General features: G+C 43.6%; 1 protein-coding gene across 4 annotated transcripts in view; it reads right to left on the reverse strand.

Moving 5' to 3' along the window:
- RNASEH2B (ribonuclease H2 subunit B) overlaps positions 1–24,307 on the reverse strand; it is a 58,697-nt gene that overhangs the window by 29,248 nt on the left and 5,142 nt on the right. For 3 of the 4 annotated variants that reach the window (XM_038569418.1, XM_038569417.1, XM_038569419.1), the window contains exons 2-3: positions 7,012–7,083; positions 4,250–4,357 (exon numbers count right to left, since the gene is read on the reverse strand). In XM_038569418.1, the coding sequence (XP_038425346.1) occupies positions 4,250–4,357; positions 7,012–7,083 (180 nt within the window). Of the gene's footprint in view, positions 1–4,249; positions 4,372–7,011; positions 7,084–24,307 lie in introns of all 4 variants that reach the window. The other variant, XM_038569420.1, reaches the window with a different exon arrangement.

The following is a 24,307-nucleotide window of genomic DNA, read 5'->3' on the forward strand; positions in this document are numbered from 1 at the left end:
CCAGTCACCCCCACCCCCCGCCCTCCTCCCCTTCCACCACCCCTAGTTCGTTTCCCAGAGTTAGGAGTCTTTACGTTCTGTCTCCCTTTCTGATATTTCCTACCCATTTCTTCTCCCTTCCCTTCTATTCCCTTTCACTAATATTTATATTCCCCAAATGAATGAGACCATATAATGTTTGTCCTTCTCCGATTGACTTATTTCACTCAGCATCATACCCTCCAGTTCCATCCATGTTGAAGCACATAGTGGGTATTCGTCATTTCTAATGGCTGAGGAATATTCCACTGTATACATAGACCACAGCTTCTTTATCCATTCACAAATTACCAAAACTGGATCAGGCGCAGGATTTTCTATAGAACTCTTTTGAAAGGCAGAATGTGCTAAGTGTTGTCACCACCTGTCACCTAACACTGTTAATACAGTCTCATTAACTATATTCCCTGTGCTGTATTTTTCATTTCTGTGACTTATTTATTTTACAACTGGAAGTCTGTACCTTTTCATCTTCTTTATTTCAGCCAGCCGTCCCCCCAACTCACCTTCCCTCTGGCAACCACCAGTTTGCTCTCTGTATTTTAGAGTCTTTTTTGGGGCGACTGAGTGGCTCAGGCAGTGTCTGCCTTTGGCTCAAGTCATGATCCCAGGGTCATGGCATTGAGCCCCATGTCGGGCTCCCTGCTCGGTGGGGTGTCTGCTTGCTCCCATCCTCTACTCATGCTCTCTTTCTCTCAAATAAAGAAAGAATATCTTTTTTATTAAAAAAAAAAAAAAAAAGTGGGGGCAGCCTGGGTGGCTCAGCAGTTTGGCGCTGCCTTTGGCCCAGGATGTGATCCTGGAGACCCAGGATCAAGTCCCGCATCAGGTTCCCTGCATGGAGCCTGCTTCTCCCTCTGCCTGTGTCTCTGCTTCTCTCTGTCTCTCTCATGAATAAATAAATAAAATCTTAAAAAAAAAAGTGTTTTTTTGTTTGTCTCTTTTGTTGTTTACTTGGTTGGTTTCCTAAATTCCATTTATCAGTGAAATCATACAGTATTTTTCTTGGACTGACTGACTTCATTTAGCATTATACCCACTAGGTCCACCCATGTTGTCACAAATGGCAAGATCCCATTATTTTTTATGGCCGAATAATATTCCATTGTAAATATACATACATATGTATTGTTCTAGTTGAAGTTCATATATGAACTTCACATATATATGAACATATATCTATGATTTTTTTAGTTTAGTTATATATATATATATATATATATATATATATATACATATATATATATCTCCTCTGACAAAGGAAACAAAAGCAAAAATGAACTATTGGAACCACCCCAAAAAAAAAAAAAAAGAGATCTGGACATTGAAGGAAACCATCAACCAGATGAGAAGGCAACTACTGAATGGAAAAAGATATCTGCAAATGATACAGCCAATAGAGGGTTAATTTCCAAAATACATAAAGAACTTATACAACTCAACACCAGAAAAACAAATAATTTGATTAAAAAATGGGCAGAAGACCTGAATAGATATTTTTCCAGAGAAGACTTCCGGATGGCCAACGGACACACGAAAAGATGCTCAACATCCCTCATCATCAGGAAAATGCAAATCAAAACCACCATGAGATATCACCTTACACCTGTCCGAGTGGTTAGAATAAAAAATACAAGAAATAACAAGTGTTGACAAGGACACAGAGAAAAAGGAACCCTTGTGCACTATTGGCAAGAATGCGAATTGGTTCAGTCACTGTGGAAAACAGTATGGAGGGAGATTCCTAGAAAAGTAAAAATAGAAGAGCCACGTGATCCAGGAATTTCACTACTGAGTATTTGCTCAAAGAAACAGAAAACACGAATTCAAAAAGATACATGCACCCTGATGTTTATTGCAGCATTATCTACAGTAGCCAAGGGATGGAAACAACCTAAGTGTCCACCGAAGGATGAATGAAGAGACAAGATATGGAATATTTAGAAATCATTTCTAACAGAGGTCTTCCCACCATCCCAAATAAGGGGCAAGAGTTGGGGGAAACACTGACTGAACGTGAACCAGGGAAACATTAGGAGACCTGTATGTATAAGTTTACCTATAAAGCTTCAGTAAAAGGTAATTTCCTATTTTTTGAGGATGAAGCCATGGGCAAGCAATAGTCTTCCCTCCATACATAGCTCTTTTTATGGTCTGTGGGTTAAGAGCTCGAAACTGCCAATGATTTAAAGCTCAGAAAGTGGTTCCCCACCTGAGGCCCTGCCCTATTCAAACCTCACCCTATCCTCTTACTCCCTGAGAAAAAGGCATGAGGAAGAGAGCCTAATAATAAGACTGAGCATAAGAAACAGGACACTCTGTAGTAAGATTCATGGTACTATCCAGGGAAAAAAGGCAAATCAAACAAACTAGTCTATCCATTCCCCACTTTTCTTCCCTCGTCACAGCCCATCCAAGCATCCCAGACTCTCTTCCATAAGCCAGAAGATATAGTTCATCAAATGGAATAATAAACAATTCCTTTATCTTTATACTTATTTTGGTTTCAGGGAACATACGTACTTACTTTTATTCCCTAACAGAGCAACCCACCTCTACAGCCAAGAACTTCTAACCCCTAAATTATATATGCAATTCCATTTCATAGTAAGTGAAAGGAAATTTAAGAGAGTAATTTCACATTATATTAGTTGATTGTTCTTTTTAAAGTAGAAGAGAAGCTTATGAAAACAACCTCTTAGAAGCTCTAAGCTCCTTTTATATGAGGCATCCACGATAGAAATTAGGAACCGGTTTCTAGGTCTGAAAACAATATCCTGGTGGCTATTCTTAAAAACAGTTCTCTTTTCAAGGCTGAGTTTAAAAAGAAGACGATAAAAAAAATAAAAATAAAAAGAAGACGATGATGAAAAAAGCAGGCACTTTGCTATCTATGAACCTAAAACCACTTGAATAAATAAGGTCCATTAAAAAAGAAAGGGGAGGGGGGCAGGTACCAGCTCTGACAGTCCAGGAGAGGTGATCAATATTTCCCAGTTTCATCTGGGTGTTACTGTGTCTCTTTAAGCTAAACCCAATTGCAAGTGCATCACGTTAGGAGTTGGAACTTTCATATTTTGCCAGATCAACGAGCACAGCAGCAACAATAAAAGGGAATGCAGACTTTCCACCTGCCGGACTACATACACAGACGGCCACTGCATTTTGGCGACCGAAAGCCAAAATGTGCAATACATATTCTTAGGCACGAAGGTATAGGAAATTTGTCACCAGCAATAAACTCTTGCTCTGGAATGTCTCAGAAGAAAGTGGCCTTTCCATCTTGGCACTAAGTGAAGACATACACAGCCAAGAGAAAACAGAGGGCTTACAAAGAAATACAAAAATACTCTCCAAAAACGATGAGAAAAGAGGCAGAGGGAACGCGGAATGCCTCAACTATCCCCGACTCCCCCCACCTCTCCACTCCTAGAACCATCAGAACACATCGTATCCGTTTTCCTTCTGAGTCAATGCTGCCCCCAAATCAGAGGACCAGTAAAAGAAACAGAATGTTGGTGCTGGGTATGTCGGGGATATGTGGGTGAGGGTAGTAATAATTTATATGACAAAGCATTAAAAAATCTGTTATATTCTATTTTATTTTAAAAGCAACAGCAGTATCCATTTGCAAAGGAATAAAATGCTACTACTAAAATGTGAAGATCCTCAGAAGTGCCTAGCAGAAGAACAGAGTTCCCAGTCCATATAATGCAAACCCCCAAGTTAGAACGATCATCTAATTTCTTTTTTTTTTTAAGATTTTATTTATTCATGAGAGAGAGAGAAAGAGAGAGGCAGAGACACAGGCAGAGGGAGAAGCAGACTCCATGCAGGGAGTCCAAGGCGGGACTCGATCCCGGGACCCCAGGATCACGCCCTGGGCCGAAGGCAGGCACCAAACCACTGAGCCACCCGGGGATTCCCCGATCATCTAATTTCTAAGAACCCATCAGTGTTTTAAGACACAAAGCAGAGTTATTAGTTTAAATTGTCCTACTATGTAAGATATGCTGGATATTGATCTTAACTTGCTCCAATGATCTTCCCCTTGCCCTGGATTATACCCTGTTGATGCCCAGGCAGCCACGGCATGGGCCCGACTGCGAACTGGGCCGCCAGGCCTGTGCCTCCACACGTGTAGGGTGGGAAAGCCTTCCCACACCAAGTAGGTGTTTGGTGAATGGAAATATATACACGAGTCACTCACCTGATTGGACTGATTGGTCTATAAACCAAGAATGGTGTTTCTCCTTGAAAACTTTTATTTCAAACAGCTGCTGGAGACACAGATCGAACAAGTAAATGGTTCCTTCCCCTGTTAAGACAAATCTGGTTTTTATTTGTAAGTTTTCTTTTTTTTTTTTTTAAATTTATTTATGATAGTCACAGAGAGAGAAAGAGAGAGAGGCAGAGACACAGGCAGAGGGAGAAGCAGGCTCCATGCACTGGGAGCCCGATGTGGGATTCGATCCCGGGTCTCCAGGACCGCGCCCTGGGCCAAAGGCAGGCACCAAACCATTGCGCCACCCAGGGATCCCTATTTGTAAGTTTTCACACGCACGGAGCATCAAGAGGCTGTCCAGGCTGTCCCACAGTTCTGAGGAGTGTCCCTACTATGAACATAAACATTCTACATGAACTGGCTCCAAGGAAAGCGTGTGGCTATCATAGACAGATGCTTATTTTCCAGCTCTGTGATCCTCACTCAAACCAATAAATAAAAAAGCGCAAGTCATTCATCTCAACTGCTACAAAGCGTCTCACTGACTCCTGGGTTAGGTCACTAAGAGAAACCCGTTCTTAAACTGCCCAAACCTACTGGTTCAGCCAGATGCACGGAGCTGGCGGGTGGCTCCTCCCGTGGGGACCCCAAGGGCCAGCTCTGGGCGAGGAAGGACCTCGAGTCTGAATCTATGTGCACCACATGCTGGGCGTGTGCCCTTGGGGAAGGTATGGAAACCTTTCTGTGCCTCTGTTTCCACCTCTGTAAAGTGGGAGCAATATGGAACCGACCTCACAGGTTTTTGCAAGGATTATAAAGGCAGAGCACGTGCAGAGTTCTCAAAACAGTACCTGGCACGTAGTAAATGCTCAGCAAACAGTAGCCTTTATTTTTCCACAGTCATGTAGTAAATGCAAACATTTGTTCCTCTGTTGTTTATTTTTTATTTTTTTTTAAAGATTTATTTATTTATTCATTCAGAGAGACCGAGAGAGAGGCAGAGACACAGGCAGAGAAAGAAGCAGGCTCCACGCAGGGAGCCCCATGGGGACTCGATCCCGGGTTGCAGGGGGCGCTAAACCACTGCGCCACCAGGGCTGCCCTGTTCCTCTGTTGTTTAAAGGCATTTACATAAAATAAATTTTACAAGGAGTCTTTTTTGTGCACCTTTACTTTTGTTGCATGCTTCACAACCCTTTACTGCTACCAAAGACTTCGCTTGAAAAAAATTGCTTGCCTCAACTTAGTCTGATGTGTAATGAGGAGTTTCAGGTAATATAGCTGACCGATTCCATTTTCAATTCAAATTCAACTCCACGTTGAGGAAGAGGACACGGGAAGAAGCCAGAAATGTGTGCCTTTCTTGTGGCCTCCAATGATGTCTTTCCATCAACACCAATAAGGCACCACCCATTGGGTTTCCTTTGCTCTTACTATTCAGGACCGACCCACCAGCACAACGCTCTAATTGGTTACGTATCAGATGTCTACTCAAAACCTTATAAAATCAATTACAACTTTCTAACATACATCTTGTAAAATAATGAAAAAATAATCCCACATGGAGGTGCATCAATACTACTATGTATTTATGGAATATTTTAATGTTTTTGCCTAAAAATCAAACACAAAATGCACTTAATATAGAGTCAAAATGAAATTAGTTGCCATAGAATATGTATCTCTGTACACAACACTTTCTTTTTTTAACTTTTTAAAATTTTTATTTATTTATGATAGTCACAGAGAGAGAGAGAGAGAGAGAGAAAGAGAGGCAGAGACATAGGCAGAGGGAGAAGCAGGCTCCACGCTCCGGGAGCCCGACGTGGGATTTGATCCCGGGGCCCCAGGATCATGCCCTGGGCTGAAGGCAGGCGCCAAACCGCTGCGCCACCCAGGGATCCCCAACGCTTTTTATATTAAAAAAAAAAAAAAATCAAAAAAAAAAAAATCACTTGGGCAGCCCTGATGGCTCAGCGGTTTGGTGCCGCCTTCAGCCCAGGGCATGATCCTGGAGACCTGGGATCGAGTCCCGCGTCGGGCTCCCTGCATGGAGCCTGCTTCTCCCTCTGCCTGTGTCTCTGCCTCTTTCTCTCTCTCATGAATAATAATAAAATGAATTAAATAAAAATTTATTTTATAATAATTCATTTATTAATGAATGAATTTATAATAATAATTCATTTTATAAATAATATGAATAAATAAATAAAATTTATTTAAAAAATCACTTCTAGACTGGGAACAAATACACTGCCTTTTGGTCAGAACAAAATAATGGAAGTACCACTAACAATGAAAACACTCAAAATCCTGGCAGGTCAAGAGAAAACTTTGTTTTTGTTGTTGTTGTATTTGTTGTTTTACTCTGATTATTTTACTTCACAACATAAAATGAATGTTAAGTGGAGGCTAATGTTGGATAGCTGCTTTAAGAAGAGTTGGCTTAAGAAAGCTAAAGATTAGTCTGTTTTCAGAGAGAAACTAAACACACCACTTCTTATCTTGCATGCATTTCTGATGAGCGAACAGTTCTACAGATTTAGAAGGAGAAATGAAAAATAAGAAAGAAATAAAAAATGTTCAGATCAAGCTTGCTTTTGTCACCCAGCAACGCTGTCTTACCTTTAAAAGCTAGTAAGGAAGGACAGACGTACGAAGGTAAATAAGTATACAGACTTTTTGGCAGCAATGTTTAAAAAAACCTTAAAGTTACTGCTATGTGAGAAGGGGAGAGGAAAGCTTACCTGAACATGGGTTCACCAATTTTACAAACATAAGCCCACTTTTCATCTTCTTTGAAGCATCTTTTAAATATTCTGAAAAGAAATAAGTTTGTAAAAGTAAGACATTTGCTTTGTTGCTCACCTTATTTACTCTGTTTTTCTTTTCCCTTCTGTTTACGTGGTTTTTCTTTGTAAACCCTCGAGCTCCCATACGGTTGTACCCTCTATGTCCTACGTAGGCCTTCTCAAGCCTATATGCACCACCTCTATTTTCTCCAAATAATGTATCTTTAATCTATCTGGAATACGCCTGGGTAGAAGACATGGAGAGGAGATCCAACTCTTTTTTTTTCCCCCCCAATGAACTGCCCAGTTGTACCAATGCTGTCTTCTAAAAACCCATGACTGGAACAGATCCTTTAGGCTACGTGTTTAAACTACACTTATAAGTCTGCGTATGGGAATTCTATGTCGGTCCACTAGTCTGTGTCTTTATTAGCATTACTATTTCAAAATTTTGATTATTACAGCTTTAAAATACATTTCAATATCCATCGAAGTAAGCTCTCTCATTATGTGTCCTCTACAATATTTTACTGTCAAAGTTTTAATCGTGTAGATCAAACCACGATGGCCATTTTATTCATAACATCCTCCACGCATTTTGAATGCACCCAGACTCCTAGAGACTCTCTCTCCAGAAGGAACAAAGGGGCTCCGATCATCGAGCAGAGCAACAACCCCCCAAAATCGCAAATCAGAGAGCTTTGCAGTAAGGAGCGGCTCTTTATGGTTTTTATTTTCTCTGGCCCCCACTCCCTTCCCCTACTTCAGATCTTCACATGCTTAAATGTAGCAAGCGTGATTAGAAATCGGTTTCTTCATAAATGGTTAAAATACAGCTTTCTTCTTAAAATAAGAGTAACATTAACTATATAAAGGGAAAAAAAACCTGATTTTGAGATTTCCACTTGCAACTAAATGGAGTAACAGGACTGTATCTATCCTCCCACCTGAAACCACCACCACCAACAACAAAATATACAAAACCGTTAAGTTCCAGACACTGAGCGGTGATTCCCGAGAAATGGGCAACGATCGAGGGGAGCCCCCCGAATGCCCCCGCCTACTGCCTGGGGACGTCTGCAGCCCGGAGTGCAGAAGTGAAGGCCCCAGATGATGCCGGGTGGCCTCCTTGGATAGAAGAGGGGGCGCTGAAGGTCCTAGAGGCGCCAGGGCCATAGTTCAGAGGGCAGCGTACGGGCAAGGAGGGAGCTACAAAGAAACAAAACCCCAGAGACGTGCACAAGGGAAAGCTGCAGTCCTGGGACGCAGACCCCGACGCACCTGCGAGGACAGAGGCCGCCCCGTGGTTGCCAGGCCAGGGGTGCCTGGTGGCACAGGGCTCTCAGCGCCGGGCAGGTGGGCGCCCCCACACCCTCCACGCACCCAGAGGGTCTCGCCTCAGCAGCAGGAAACCAAGGGCCCAAGCTAAGTTCTGCTGTAGCACCAACGAAGGGCTTTAAAAAGCAAGACCGAAAAGCACCAAAGCGTTTCTGAGCCCCTTCCCTGCGCCCAGAGGGAAGCTCCAGATTACTTAGAGGTACACGAAAATATTCGTCAACTCAAAAGGTAAAATTCATGATGTCTGGCACTGAGTCGCATATTCCTGGGCGTTCAAAGCCACAGAAAATGGCCCACGAGGAGGAAAATAAAAGAATCAATGATTGAGGGAGGGGTCCTGATCTTAGACATGGATGTTAGAAGGATCGGGCAAGGGCAGAAGGACGACATTCCTCATGCACTGAAAATTAAGTCGAGACACAGAAGGTTTTTTTAAAAGATCCAAGTTGAAATGAAAACTACGCTAGATGGGATTAATGGCAGGAGGAAAGGTTAACGAACTGAAGACATCGCAACAGAAACCAGGTGAAATGAAAACACGGAGAAAAAAGAATGGAAAATCAGTGGCCCATCAGGGAGCTGGGAGGGGACTCAAACATCCTACTAATCTACGTGTCACTGGAGAGGATGCGGGGAAGGGAAAAATGTTTGAAGAAATTATGGCTAAATATTTTCAAATCTGATGAAATCAGCACACCCACAGGTTCGAGAAGTTCAATTAAACCCAAAGCACAGGAAAGAGGCGTAAACTATACATAATCGATGGTTCAGAGCCAGTAATAAAGGGGCAGATCTTAAGAGCGAGTTAAAGGAGACACGTGATGGGCGGCGGCGCGGAGCTACAGGCGGCAGCAATTGGTTGCTGGAAACCGTGCAGCCAGAGGCCACACCGGCGACTCGGACGTCCTGACGGAAAACGTGAAGATGCCAGAGCAACCGGCCTCGGGAAATGAGGGCGAAAACAGACTTTCTGGGGCACGCAAGGGCTGAGAGCAGGAACCACAGACAGGCCGCCATCCAGGGAACGTGAAGGAAGCCTGGCGAAAGCAAGGCGGCCGGGTGGAGGCACGAACCGAAGGCGGCACGGAGGGCGCTGGGAAAGGAGGCCACACGGTCCCAGGAATCACTGGACTCGCTTTAAAGATCACGACCCGGGGGCTCAGTGGTGATGGCCTGCCCTTGGCCCAGGCCGTGACCCCGCGTCCCGGGATCGGGTCCCCCTCGGGCTCCCCGCAGGAGCCTGCTTCTCCCTCGGCCTGGGTCTCTGCCTCTCTCTCTGAGGGTCTCAGGAATAAATAAATAACATCTTTAAAAAAAAAAAAGATCACAGACAACACGAGTAGTGCGGGGCTTGCCAGGTGGACTTCAGCGAAACGGGAGACAGGGAGGCGCGCGGGCCAGGGCAGGGCGGGAAGGCCGTGGCCACGGGTCAGGCCTCGGGGAGATTCCCCTGCCCCCGGGGGGCGGGACGTCGAACCCCAAGGGGTCACCAGAAGTAACAAAAAGAACAAAAAGCGCTGTCACTGATAAGGTAACATGGGAGGTGAAACAGAACCATAAAGACTCAATTCACCCAAAAAGGCAGAAAGGGAGTACGAGACGGACGTTTTGGAGGACACACAAGACAGACGGCAGACAGGCGGCAGGACCTAACCCTATCAATAATCACACGCAACGTCAAAATCTGTGCCCCCCAATTCGAAGGCAGCAATTTTCGGATTCACTGAGAAAGGTGAGCACCACACCTGCCTGTAGAGGCCACCCTAGAGACGCAGGCAGGCCCGAGGGAGAGAGGCAGATGGGTGCCCCCTATCCTGCTCCCACCGGGGAGAGAGAGCCCAGCTGGCCCTTAACAACAGACAAGCAGACGACCCCAGCGTCCAGCCCCGTCAGGTGGCCACAAACGGCTCTCGCCCGGGCTGCACCCTCTCCGGCGACCCCTGGCCCGGCCGCACCTCGGCCGTCGTGAAGGCCGCGGCCCCGCACAGTGCCTGGCCTTGTCCAGTGAGGGTTTTCGTTCCTCTGGGTAAACATCAGTAGTGGAATTACTGGGTCTTACGGTGACTCTAGGGGCTTCAGGGTTTTTTTGAGGAACCTCCATACTGTTTTCCATATGATTTCACTTACATTTGGATTTTAAAAAAGATTTTATTTATTCCCGAGAGACACACAGAGAGGCAGAGACCAGGCCGAGGGAGCAGCAGGTTCCCTGCGGGGAGCCCGAGGTGGGACTTGATCCCGGGACCCCGGGGGCACGGCCTGGGCCCGAGGCAGACGCTCCACTGCGGAGCCACTCAGGTGCCCTCATATTTGGAATTTAAGAAACAAATTAGTAAAGGAAAAAGCAGCAAACCAACCAACCAAAAGCCGACTCTGAACTGTAGAGGGCATGTGAGGGGTCAGGAGTCCACGCGTAACGTGTGCACTGTGGAACCACCGTGTTGCACACCTGAAACTAACACATCTGAGTTAGTTATACCGGAATTAAAAAAAAATAAGGGAAAAAAAAGAAAATTTCAAGGTCGTGTCATTTTGTAAGGATAAGAGGATCGAGAGGAACTAGTCGTCGACGTTTTCGCCCCACGGGAGCGGGGAGGCTCACGGCCCCTTGCCCGGCCCGGGCCGCGCCCTACCCTGCCCGCCCGCGCTGTCGCCTTGTGGTTCTGAGGATGGTCTACACGGAGCCACGCAGGTCTGATTGTAGGAATCTCTTCAGACCTTCCTTCGTGCGGCTTACAAACCCGAGGGACGCCCAGCGCCGCTAAGAACTTTCCCGAAGGCCGCCGGGTGGCTCCCGCCTGCTGCGCCCCGGCCCCGGCCCGGCCGCGCTCTGGTCTCCCCTTCAGCACGCCCGCCCGTCTCCCGACTTCAATTTGGTGAACGTTATGGATTTTTTAAATTTCTTTTCTTTTTTTTTTTTCCTCAATGGAGAGTTCTGGTTCTGGTGACTCTTGCCAGGTCTCCTTCAACTTTCCTCCAGCGCTCAAAAGAATTAAAATTTACAGACACCAAAGGTCCAAAAAATATCATTTTTGACGACTAACCATACAAGGGAAGCAGTGTCTCCATTTTTCTCAGGAAGGGCACTAGGTCCAGAGGATTAGCTACAGCCCAAAACGTCAAACTAAGAACGTTGGAATTACTAAGTGCAAATAAATACAGACGTTATTGCGTTTGGCTGCAAAGGCCAAGGTTCTCTGAAATACACTGCGGGACGCTTCAGCGCAGAGAACGCTGAAGAAGTCCACGTCGTAGGGGAGGAGCAGCTTTTCTCCGCTGTGCCAAGAAAATAACCCGCCGTCGGACTGAATCCTTCAACACAGGATTCCACTGAGGTGCTACCCTCTTTAATGATAGAATTGTTCTACCTCTTTAATGATAGGATGGATTTTATTGATCTTTTTATTTTTAAAAATATTCCATTTATTTATTTGACACAAGAGAGAGAAAACACAGGAAGGAGAAGGGGGGGAGGAGCAGAGCCCCCACTGAGCAGGGAGCCCGATGCGGGGCTGGATCCCAGGACCCCGGGATCATGACCTGAGGCGAAGGCAAATGCTGAACTGAGCCCCCCAGGCGCCCCCATAGAATGGATTGTAAAATCCATGTCTCCTGCCTACTTCACTCATTCATCTATTAACTACTGATGAGCAAAGGAGACCCACCCTGCTCCCATGAGGAGCTGATGGACGTTCCACGGAAGAGACGGACACCGCGTCCCCCAATCATGCAGATGTAGGCTCCAGGTGCAACAGCTGCTAAGGAGGACATGCATGGAATCAGAGGCCTTCAGATGAGGACACCACTAGGTAAGCAGGTCCGAGAGGCCTTCCTGCGCCTAGCGTTGCCCGAGGTCTTTGCTTTGATGCCTAAGAAGTCAAAGGAGTTACGCATTCACTTCACCAGAGACATCTTCAGCAGGCTCCTGGGCCAAATCCGAGCCACAGCGGGGTTTTGTTTGATGTGCACATTTGAAAAAAATTGATTTTAGGTGCCAATAGTTGTAAATAGGGTGATTTTACATAAAGCACAGGCTTCAAATATGTTCTTTCCTAAATATGAAAAAAACATTATATGTTCTCATTCATTTGGGGAATATAAATAATAGTGAAAGGGAATAGAGGGGAAGAGAGAAGAAATGGGTAGGAAATATCAGAAAGGGAAACAGAACATGAAGACTCTTAACTCTGGGAAACAAACTAGGGGTGGTGGAAGGGGAGGAGGGCGGGGGGTGGGGGGTGACTGGGTGACGGGCACTGAGGGGGGCACTTGATGGGATGAGCACTGGGTGTTATTCTGTATGTTGGCAAATTGAACACCAATAAAAAATAAATTTATTATTAAAAAAAAAAAAAGTCATGTAAAAAAAAAAAAATTACCAGGCAGATTTTGCCTCGCAAGATCAAAAAGCCTGGCGACAACCAACTCTGTCAAACTCCAACGACCAGTCTCTACTTCCCCTTATTCCTCTGTAGCACCTTGACCACTTCATGGTCAGACGGTGATCAGATGTCACGGGGGTCCTCCCTAAACCACATTCTCGTCTGCTAGAGTCCATGTACCCACAGCACCACGTATCAGGTGCTGCATAAATAACCATTTAGTCACAAACACCACTCTCTTATTGAGTCTTTTTTATCACCAAACTTTATTTTATTACCAGTTTTCTATTCCCAGCTCAGTCACATTCCGAGGCACTAAGAATACAGCAGTGAATAAAACAAAACCCCTGCTCTCAGAGCAAGACTGCATCCATTACACCCCACGATCCCCACCCCACCCCAACTACACCAGCCTACTTCATCGATTCCCAGGCTCCATCCTCCCCTCTCCTCCTCCCCTCATCCAGTCCCACAGGACAGGGACTAGGGTTCATATCCACCAGACCTTGGAGGCCCTGGGTCCAGAACAAAAAAAGGATTCCACAAATGTGAGTCACTTCTACAATTTAAAATTTGCTAGGAGACATATTAAAAATGGGTAAAATAACTGCGGGTAACATATTTTATTTCACCCAATATATCTAAAGTATTTTCATTTCAACATGTAAAGAAAATTTCCTATGAAATATGTTAGCATGACGTTACCTGTGGGTTTTTTATAGATGCCCTCTATTAGATTGAGGAAGTTCCCTATTCCTAACTTTTGGACTGTTTTTTACCATGAAATAGCGCCATATTTTCTCAAATGCTGTTTCTGAGGCTGAGATGGTTATGTGGTTTGGGGCTTTTATTTTATTAAAATGGTACATTGATTGATTTTGGTATGTTCAAACAACGCTGCATTCCTAGGATAAATCCCACTTGGTCATGGTGTATGATGCTTTATACATACTTCTGGATTTGGTTTGCTACTTGCTGAGAACTTTTGCATCTATGTTTATGAGGGACATCAATCTGTGCTTTTCTTATGCCTTTGGTGTTGTTATGAAAGTAACACTGGCCTCATAGAACGAGCTGGGAAATGTTTTTTCCATTTTTTGAGAAAAGTTTAAAAAGGATTAACATTAATATGTTCAATGTTTAGTGGAATTTACCATGAAGCTATGTAGGATTGGGCTTTTTTTTTCTGTGGGAAGCTTCTGATTTACTAATTTCTTTACTTGCTCTAGGTCCATTCAGATGGTCTGTTTGAAGAAATAGAGTTGGTTTTGGTAATTTATGCCATTCTAGGGCTTTGTCTACCTCATCAAACTTAACTATTTCCTTGGCCTACAGTGGTTGATAGGGTTCCCCACGATCCTTCTTCATTTCTGTAAGATCAGTAGTTATGTACCCTCTTTCATTTCTGATTTTAGCAATTTGAATCTTCTTTTATTCTTAGTCATTCTAGCTAAAGATTCAGTAATGTTATTTATCTTTTCAAAAGGACCAATATTGGTTTGATTTTTTCCTTCTGCTGTTTTTCTCTTCTCTACTTTGTTCATTTCTGTTCTAACCTTCATTCCCTCCCCTTACATTTGCTTTGGGTTTGGTTTGTTCTCCTTGTTCTAGTTTCTTGAACTGGAAGTTTAGGCTATTTGAGAACCTTTCTCCTTTTTAGGCATATACAACTATATATTTCGCTCTGAACACAGATTTACCTGCACTGCTTATGTTTTTGATATATTGTGTATCATTTTCATTCATTTCATTCATTTGATCCATCTGTTAAGTCATTTATTTCCACATATTTGTGATTTCTCCATATTTCCTTCTGTTATTGCTTTCTATTTTCATGTCAGTGGTTTTGGAGAGCATATTTTGATTGAGTAATTTCAATCTTTTTAAATGTAATGAGGTTTGTTTTATGGGCTATGATACGGTTGGTCTCTTCTAGAGAATGTTTAATGTTCACTTAAGGTGAATGTGTATTACACAATTGTCGAGTGGAGTGTTCTACAGAGGTCTGTCTCTTAAGTCTAGTCATTTTATAGTACTGGTCCAGTCTTCTGTTTCCTTGATGATCTTCCCCTTACGTGTTTTAGCCATATCGGAAATGGGTTATTTAAATCTCCCACTATTATTATTCAAGTGTGTTACATCTACCTTCAATTCTGTCAGGTTTTGGCTCGTGTATTTTGGGGCTCTGTTATTAGGTGTAAACATTTAATAATCGTCACATCTCCCTAATAGACCATGTGCCATACACACACACACACACACACACACACACACACACAAATTACATCTTCATATAAGCCCATCAACTGTTTGTGGTTTTCTTTGCCTTATGAAGTTGTAATTTTTAAAGATTTATTATTTTTTTTTATTTGGAGACAGGGAGAGCACATGAGTGGGAAGGGCAGAGAGGGAGAGAGAATCTCAAGCAGACTCCACACTGAGCACAGAGCCAAGACGGGGTTCATTCTCACAATCTTGAGATCACAAACTGAGCTTCAACTAAAAGTTGGGCGCTCAACTAAATGTTCCACACAGATGCCCCTAAAGTTGTGTTTTAAATTAGACAGAAAGGAGTTACAAACAACACACATTTGTACCGTCTTTTATAGTTAGCTATGTGTTTATCTTTACCAGTTCTCTGTACTCTTTGTGTGGATTCAAGTTACCATCTAGTTTCTTTTCCTTTCAATCTGAAGGACTCCCTTCATGATGTTTGGGGGTCAAGTCTGCTAGTGATGAATCCCCTCAGTTCTTCTGTATCTGAGAATGTCTTAGTTTCTCCCTCAGTTTGGAAGGACAGTTTTGCCAAATACAGAAATCCTGGTTCAGTAGCTTTTCCTTTCAGTATCTTGAATGTATCATCCAACTAATTTCTGGCCTCTATGATTCCTAATGAGAAGTCAGCAGTTTGCCTTACCGAGGATCCCTATACATGATAAGTCATTTTCTCTTCCTGCTTTCAACATTCTCTCTTTAACTTTGCCATTTGACAGATTGACTATGAGGTGTGTAGGTGTGGAGCTCTTTCAGTTTATCCTACTTGGAGTTTACTGAAATTCTTGAATATGTAATGTTTTCCATCAAATTTGGGAGGTGTCTGGGCACTCTTCAAATATTCTCTTTGCTTCTGCCTCTTCTGGGCCTCCCACTATACATATGTTGGTATGTTGGTGGTGCACTACATGTCTAGGAGACTTTGCTCAGTTTTCTTAATACATTTTTCTTTCTGTTCCTCAGGCCAGCGCATCCTAATTGACCTATCTTCAAGTTTGCTATTTCTCTTCTCTCCCAGCTCAAATCTGCTACAGCCTGCTAGTGAAATTTTTATTTCAGTTATTGTACCTTTCAACTCCAGAATTTATACATTCTTTTATAATTTCTCTTTACTGATACACTCTGCTTTGTGATACTTCATTGTCACACTTCCCTTTAATTTTTTAGACAAAGTTTGCCTTAGTTCTTTGAATATATTTATAATAGTTTATTAAAAACTTGGCAGGGTAAGTCCAACAATTGGTCCTCTCAGGGACAGTTTTTATTGACTTTTTTTTCTCTTGTATATAAACCTACCTTCCTTTCTCTTTAGGTGTCCCACACCCCCCCTTTTTTTTTAATTAGACATTTTAGATAATAAAATAGTTAATGTGACAATTCTGGAAATCAGACTCCCCTCCCCAACTTCCCAAGATTTATTGTTGTTGCTGCTTTTTGTCATCATTTCAGTTGCTGTTTGCTTAGTGACCTTCCAGGACTAATCCTATAAAGTCTGTATTCCCTGCAACCACTGATGTCTCAGTTAGTTTAGTGGTCAGTGAACGATTAGTCTGAGATTTCCGTAAATGTTTTGAACAAATGAGCCTTCTCCCAACCTTCGCTGAGGAGTTCTGCATGTGTTTGGGGACATGCCTGCAACACTCAAGCAATTTAAACTTCTGCCTTAGCTTTTATTAACTGCTTGCCTAGGGCCTCAAAATCAGTCAGAGGTGGGAGATTAGGGCCTTCTAGGTCTTTCCTGGGCATGCACACAGTCCTGAGTAAATGCTCAGCCTTTTAATTTCCTAGGAATATGTCAGAGCTTTTCAAAGTCCCTTAAGGATACCTTATCCCTTTTAAGTTTTTGGCCATGTTCTTATTTGCCCAACTGCTAAAGCCCCCTCAACAACTGATATGTTAAACAATTGCCACTGATTATTTTTGACAAAGGCCCTGGGGCCAGGGCATTTTCTGCAGAGCAAGTTCTGAGCTCCAATCCAGCTTTTCCAGGGACCTGCAAGACAGGTCAAACAGGGACAATACTCTGGGAATGAAACTTTCTGAGAAGCTCCAAACAAGGCCTGTCCCATCCAGTGGTTGCAATGCTCCGTGTTTTTTTTTTTTTTTTTTTTTTTTTACAAGTACCATGTTTGCAAGACTGCTGGTTTTCAAGGTTACTGTAGACCTGAGGAGAGGGATATGTGAGCGGTTCAAGTTACAATGCCACAGACCCTGCTTAATGAGATTCAGCAGTTTTTCTTGAATAAACACTTCTCAGATTGTTGGAAGACTTGGCTAATTTCAAGAGTTTTGAAAAAGTTGATTTTGGCCATCTCTGCCAATGTTTTCATTGCTTTTATGGAGGGGTGGATTTACCCTCACCGGATTTTGAAGGCTTAGCATGAGTAAAGAACTCATATTGCTATAAGACTTTTGATAAATTCTTTAGTCTATACCTGGCTGTAGACACACAAAATTACTTGTGACTATAAATTAAAGGCTTTATGAAAGCTAAAGGGGTTCTTTTTAAATTCTCCTTTAAATCTGGAAAATCCTGGGTCATCCCATGGCCTAGTTCCTCACCCACAGGCTTGGAAGCTCTATCTTTTTTCTAAATTTTACCTGCATCTAGTGTAGCTGAAGGATAGCTAAATTAATTAAGGAAGAAAGAAAATCTGCTTTTAGAATAATGGGAAAGAATCAGAAAAATAAGAGAGTGGGAGTGTGGAGAAGAGGTCTCCTCCATTAACCCACTTTTAACTCAGGACTATTTCTTTAGTAATGTCCGCATAGAAAGAGCACAAGAGCTGGAGACCAAAAGGTCCATAATCCACTCCCAGCTCTTCTTACTCAGCAGTATGTACTTGGGCATGATGCTCAGACTCCGTGTGCCTCAGTCGTTTCATTTATAAAATGGGCATGATAATAATTATTATTATTTTATAGGTTTTTCTTAAGCTTACATATATGGGAAAGTAACTAGAACATGTAATAAGCACTCAATTAAAAATCAGTTTCCTTTCTCTCAATGACATGGAAACATTAAGAATACGTAGGTAATAAGATCAAAATATAAAAGTCAAAAATTCTAAGCACAGAATTACTTAAGGGCCTAACAATTAGCTTTCCAAGAAGAGATTAAATTAGGACCAAGATATCCTTTTTTAAAAATCCAAAACACAATGCATTTTATCTGAAAAAAAAATTAAGACCATATATAGTAAAGTACCCAGTTTTTGGCATATGTGATACGCTCAATAAATGTTAACGGATGTGTTGGTCGATTTTAGAAAAAGCTCAGTAAGAAATGGTAAAACAGGGCAGCCCGGGTGGCTCAGCGGTTTAGCACCGCCTTCGGCCCAGGGTGTGATCTTGAAGACCTGGGATCGAGTCCCACATCCAGCTCCCTGCATGGAGCCTGCTTCTCCCTCTGCCTGTGTCTCTGCCTCTCTCCTCTCTCTCTCTCTCTCTCTCTGTGTGTGTCTCTCATGAATAAATAAAATCTTAAAAAAAAAAAAGAAATGGTAAAACAAGTTTTGATACTTAACAAGCTGAACTTCATTTATCTATTCTATTCATTTATCATAAAGTTGACTTCTTCTAAAACTATGCTGAGTAAAATAAGACTTCAAATTATATTTTTTAAACAGCAAGCTTTACACTTTCCTTCTTTTTTTCTCTTTTTTTGACTGTTTTTTTCTTACATAAGAGACGACGTAAGTCCTGCTGGCCAAAAGGCTATTTTCACCAAAATTAAAAAATTCAGACAAAAGCAGGTACTCAGTCTTTTCAGCCACTTTGAACTCAATAATGTCTTAAACTTTCCAAATGTCTCCAGTCCTGCCCCTCTAGCTTCCTCTGTCTAACCAATTCCATGGCAGTTTTCTCAAGGTCTTTGTGTTTTCTATAAAGATCCAATTTTATGTCCCACTGGTCACCATTAATTCACCATTAATTCTAGCAGCAAATCTTCCACCTGTTTGCCATCCTGATCTAACTATCTCAACAGGAAGGAGAATCTGGTTGCTACTTTCCTGACACTTGAACTTTAAAGAAAACATACCAGCGATTAAGAGACAACTATGCCCAATGAATATAAAACAGCAAATAATAGCTCAGGGGTACTGGGCATTTACTCCACACCGCAACGTCCCTGACATGAGTTACATAATGTTATCCTTACAACATCTCTATGAAGTAGCTACTGTTCAGATTCCCATTTTTGTGGGTCGGAAACTTACCCAAAGTTAAGGAAACTGTTCAAGGTCACAGAGCTATTTAACCGCACACAGAACCAAGCATGAACTCAGGCAACCAACCGGTGAAACTGTGACACTTTAGAGAAACTCTTAATCTCAAATCCCATCCGTCTTCACTCAGAAAACATGAGCCGCAACTCTGAAGCACGGTCACTCTGGGACGACTGTCCTCTTACGACACTGGCGTCTTGAACTCCTGTCCCCTCCTGCTGTGTCCTGCCCAGCCATGAGGACCAGAGAGTCCCCGAGCAGCTGCCCCCACCCCAGTGCGGCCTGGATCCCACACGGCTGGGGGTGCGTGCCGCAGAAGGAAAAGCAGGGGGTGGGGGCGGCCGGGGAGAGCGAGAAAGAGAAAAGCACTGGATCAAAAAATACATAAATAAAAGACGAGAGAAATCTGCTGTGGGACACAAGAAACATCGCGTGATAAACCGATAAAGTCAAGTTTGACCAAAGGTGAGAAAAGGAAGCTGGTCTTGCTACTAGAGAGCGCAGCGGCCTACACAGAGCTGCGTGCAGCCTAGGCTTCCCGGGGTAAGGTGCGTGCGTACACAGCAGGGATCAATGCACAGACTTCATGCCTCTGTGCCATCGAGAAGATACTCAGGACGTCTTGCAGAAGCCAAATGGAACACTATTTTTCATCTTCAGACTATGCAGTGTGGGTTGTACAGTTGATATAGTTATTTATCACCCACGGTCTAAGCCTGGCAGCTTTCCCATCCCTCCCTTGGTTAAGACCAGTTTCTTCACATCATTCAAAGTTCAAAGACTTGAGGCAGCAGAGAGAGCCACCTTTTGCCAAGTGTTCTTACGACTTGGAAGCAATAGACGTTTGTTCGTGGACCTGTCGGGTCTTTGGCACACAGCAGGTAAGCTCTGAGGAACACACACCCACTGTTACTCGGAAAGGAAAGAACAGACATCAAAGCACCATTCACGTTATTTTTAGATACCATATCAAAGCTATTCAGTTTTCTTAAGAAGATGTAATGGGGGGAAAAAAAAAGATGAGAGTATCATTCTTATGCTCGTGCAATAGAGTGATTTAAATATGTTCCAGTCCATTCTCCGTAGTCATCGCCATGAAGACCTACTCAACTCTCTTGGTTCCTGTCTGTTTGATCGCCGGGGACAGCTCCTTGGAAACACTTGGTTAGGACACAAGTACAGCGCACGCAAGACAAATCAGCATGATTTTCAAGTTACTTGCCACTTCCAGGAATGCTAATTTCAGCAATAACTAACGTCTTCCCTTCCCAAGATGTTACCACTGCCATCAAAGGGATCTGGGTCATTTTCCCAGCTTTGAAGCTCTCAGTTTCCTTAAACACGACAGGAGGCAAACCAAGAAAGCTAGAGAGGCATGCACCAGAGAAATAATTTTCAAGTTATGAGTTCCTCTAAGAATATCTTTTGAAGCTTTGAAGAAAGAATAAAAAATAAGAACTGGCCTTCCCCACGGACCACAGAAGATAAAATCTCCATTTTCTGAGGGCTGTCCCTGTCAACTGCCATGTTTCTAGGACTGGCCTGTGTGCTGAAGAAGAAACGGATGAAAAATTTCAGGTGTGCAGCCAGTTCAGAGCCACAAAGTTGGGCAACCTATCAAGATGGAGCTCAGCTCCTGAAATATCTGGGAAGCAGGAAAACTCTGGAGAGGTGGAAAAGACAGATGACTGAGATGTCTAATAATAACCAGGGCCGGCTGCAGGACAGGAGGTGTGCCTGGTTCCCAGTCCTCAAGCTGACAACAGAGGGAGCCCAGGCCCCTTCTGATCCTTCCACCTCTCCCACCCTGGTTAAGAGACCCCCACTCCGTAGCAGAGTGGCCTCTGGCACAAAGCAGGGTCCTAGAGGACAGGGAGAGCCTGTCGTCTCTGCCATTTGATTCCTGTTGAGTGCCGGACAGATGAGCTGACTTCTCTGAGCCTTGTAGAGTGGTGATGGTCAAGCCTGCCTTGACCACTTCCCAAGGCTGCGGAGAGTCAACTACAGCAACATACACCGGCGTGTAGTGCAACGGTCTAAGAGCTGGAAGGTACAGGCTCTAGAGGGTGGGCTTCCTAACAATTACATAAACCTTGGGTAAATGAAAGAAGATAGAAGTTACCGCCCAAATATACTTCTTCATACGATAAACCTGTGCCCCACCTATATGTCACCTGGTCAAAGAGGCCACCAGTAACTGAGAAAGTGCGCATGCTCGGCTGAGACGGGCCTGGTGCCGTGTGGCCCGAGCTCAGGCGCACTGGTGAGTGGGGCGGGGGCTAGCTCTTGTGCTGCCTTGCCTCGCCTTGCCGTCCTCTGAACAGTGCTCCCTACCCTCAGGTACCCCTCGGTCCTCCCCGTCTCCCACCTGGGGCTCGCCTCTCAAGGCTACAGCTAACAGGGGATGAGGCTGGGGTTGCAGGTGATCACAGTGTGGCCGGTTGGAAGGTTGGCTTGAAACAAGAAATAAAGAGAAAAGAGGCAGCTCCTCCCAGCAGGCTCTGAAGATCTGAGGCGTGGCTGCGGTGTGCCGCCTGTTTTCCACCAGGTGGAGGGTGCTGGTTTGAGAAGAGGAAGTTACCTCTTAGAGAGGCAGGCTCCCTGGACCTCTCGGTGCCAGGACACCCTAGCTCCGATGTTCTTAGACTCTTCACCCTGTCCCTGCCCCCAACTTGCACTGGTCCTTCCTAGGACCGTGTGACCCGGCTGGGGAACTCCTAGAGAAGCGCGGGCCAGCTTTGTAACACAATTAGGATGGACGGACTCTACATGAAACAGTGATGTGCATACTAAGGCAGGCTGACTCACGGCGCACCCACATTGTCATCCTGTAATGGCAAGCACACCGAGGAACGTTTGCAGGAGGCCATGGTTGTCCCGAGAAATTCGACCTCAAATGACCTCAAATGCCTTACAAAGAATCCCAGCTTGCCCCTGTGTCCATTATGGCTCTGTGGATTTATGCTCGCCTCTCTGGCCCCCATCTGCATTTTCAGTCTGTACCTGCTCTTAAAGATAATCCATCCAAAATATGCAGTCTATGCTGTAGAGCAGTACTTGTTTGGTGTATTTGTTACAATAGAAATAAACTCCTAAGTAGGGAAAGTAAACAGTAAAATACAGATCAAAGTAGAAAAATGAGAAAAAAATTTAAGAACACTGAGTTTATACTAGGATATATACAGAGTAGAAAGAGGTATTTCCAAAATTGTTATTTCTCAGCAGCAAATTATTTTCTTCTTTATATTCTTCTGCATTACTAAACTTTCTATATTGGGGATGTATTACTATTTAACTTTTAAAAAGTTACTAAAAAAATACTGGGAGAAAAATGTCTACATGAAGGTTTAACTGGTCAAAAGTGAGCAACCAAATGGCTTAGGGTCTTGCAGAATATCATCAGCTCTGGCTAGAGACCTGGGCCAGTTTGGATCTGAGTCGTGTCAGAGGCAGGGAACACAACAGGCATCAGAATGCGCAGAGCTGACCCTTTCAGCAGGCAGCCAGGTCCACTTTAGCAACAGTCATACCTGGAATGGAATGTTACCCTTTAAAGATATTTAAAAAGCACATATAAAGGACCTCTGAACAAAAAGGCTGGAAATCCTAAGGGGCGTGCTCTGCTTTCAGAGACACTCGGCAAGGGCGGGCTCCAGAGCTGAAGCCAAGACGCCCGGCACCGAGAGGCTGATGGTGGTGCCGCAGGAAGCACATGCCACTGGCTTGGACTGCGGGCTCCACGGAGCTTTAGAGGAAAACGATAGTGAACTGGGTGGCTCAGTAGGTTAGGCGTCTGACTCTTGATTTTAGCTCAGGTCATGATCTCAGGGGCAGGAGCTCCAGCCCTATGTTGGGCTCCAGGCTGGGTGTGGAGCCTACTAAATAAATAACTAAATAACTAAATAAATAACTAAATAAACAAATAACTAAATATATAATGCAATAAATAGCTAAAAAATAAGTAACAAAGTAAATAAATAAAATTTAAAAAATATATAGAAGATATGTACACGAATAACTAAATAAAAAATAAATGACGAAATAAAAATTTTAAAAATGCATAGAAGATATGTACACGAATATACATATATATGAATACACAAACATACACACATATATATTGAACTGAATAACCATGATGAAATGTGTAAGTAGGTCGACTAGGTTTATACCACCAGCTTGCACACTACTAGGGGAGAGGCTCAGATGGAAGACTCTTGGGGGAGCTGTGGTCTGGGTTTAAAGGATAAATAGGCATTTGCCAGGCAGAGGACATGGAGGAGAGTAGGTGGGGTCCAGGCAGATCTGAGGTCACAGCCATTCAAAGAAAGAGATTGTGTGTATCCCCAATATCCCTGAGCCTTATAGTAAAGGAGAGTCTAAGTACATAGTGAAATAAGAGCAGAAACAGAAAGATGAGGAAAATTTAAGAATAGCTTTCAGTGAATGTTTACAGGATGCTGACTCTGTCCCAAGTCTGGGGCTAAGGGCTTGGGGTGCAAGGAAGAGCTTAAGAGAGGAGGCTGGGACCGTTTTCCCCACCTTAAACATGAGGAAATTGGGGTTTATCAAGAGGCTGCAATGTGTCCAAGGACGTGGACAAACACACATCCAGATGGTACAAACCTAGTTTTAGGTTTTATTGCAACGCTTTAGGAAATATTGGTAAGTTGTTTCTTAACATTGTGGTGAAAGTTTATTTCCCTATATGGGGACGATCCATGCAGCCCCTTTTCTGTTATTCAAATAAAAAATCATGTTTTCTGCCGGTAAATACCCAGAAATACAATTACTAGACCATACAGTGTAGCTCTACTTTTAATTTTTTGAGGAACCCCCATCTGTTTTCCACAGCGGCCGCGCCACTTTGCGTTCCCACCAACAGGGTGCCCTAGGGTTCCTTCTTCTCCACGTCTTCACCAACACTTACTATTTCTGCTTCTTGAGTCTAGCCCTTCTGATAGGTGGGAGCTGGTATCTCATGGTGGTTTTGATTTGCATTTTCCTGATGATGAGGGATGCTGAGCA

Source organism: Canis lupus, chromosome 22, assembly GCF_011100685.1.
Source record: "Canis lupus familiaris isolate Mischka breed German Shepherd chromosome 22, alternate assembly UU_Cfam_GSD_1.0, whole genome shotgun sequence".
NCBI classification, from domain to species: Eukaryota; Metazoa; Chordata; class Mammalia; order Carnivora; family Canidae; genus Canis; species Canis lupus.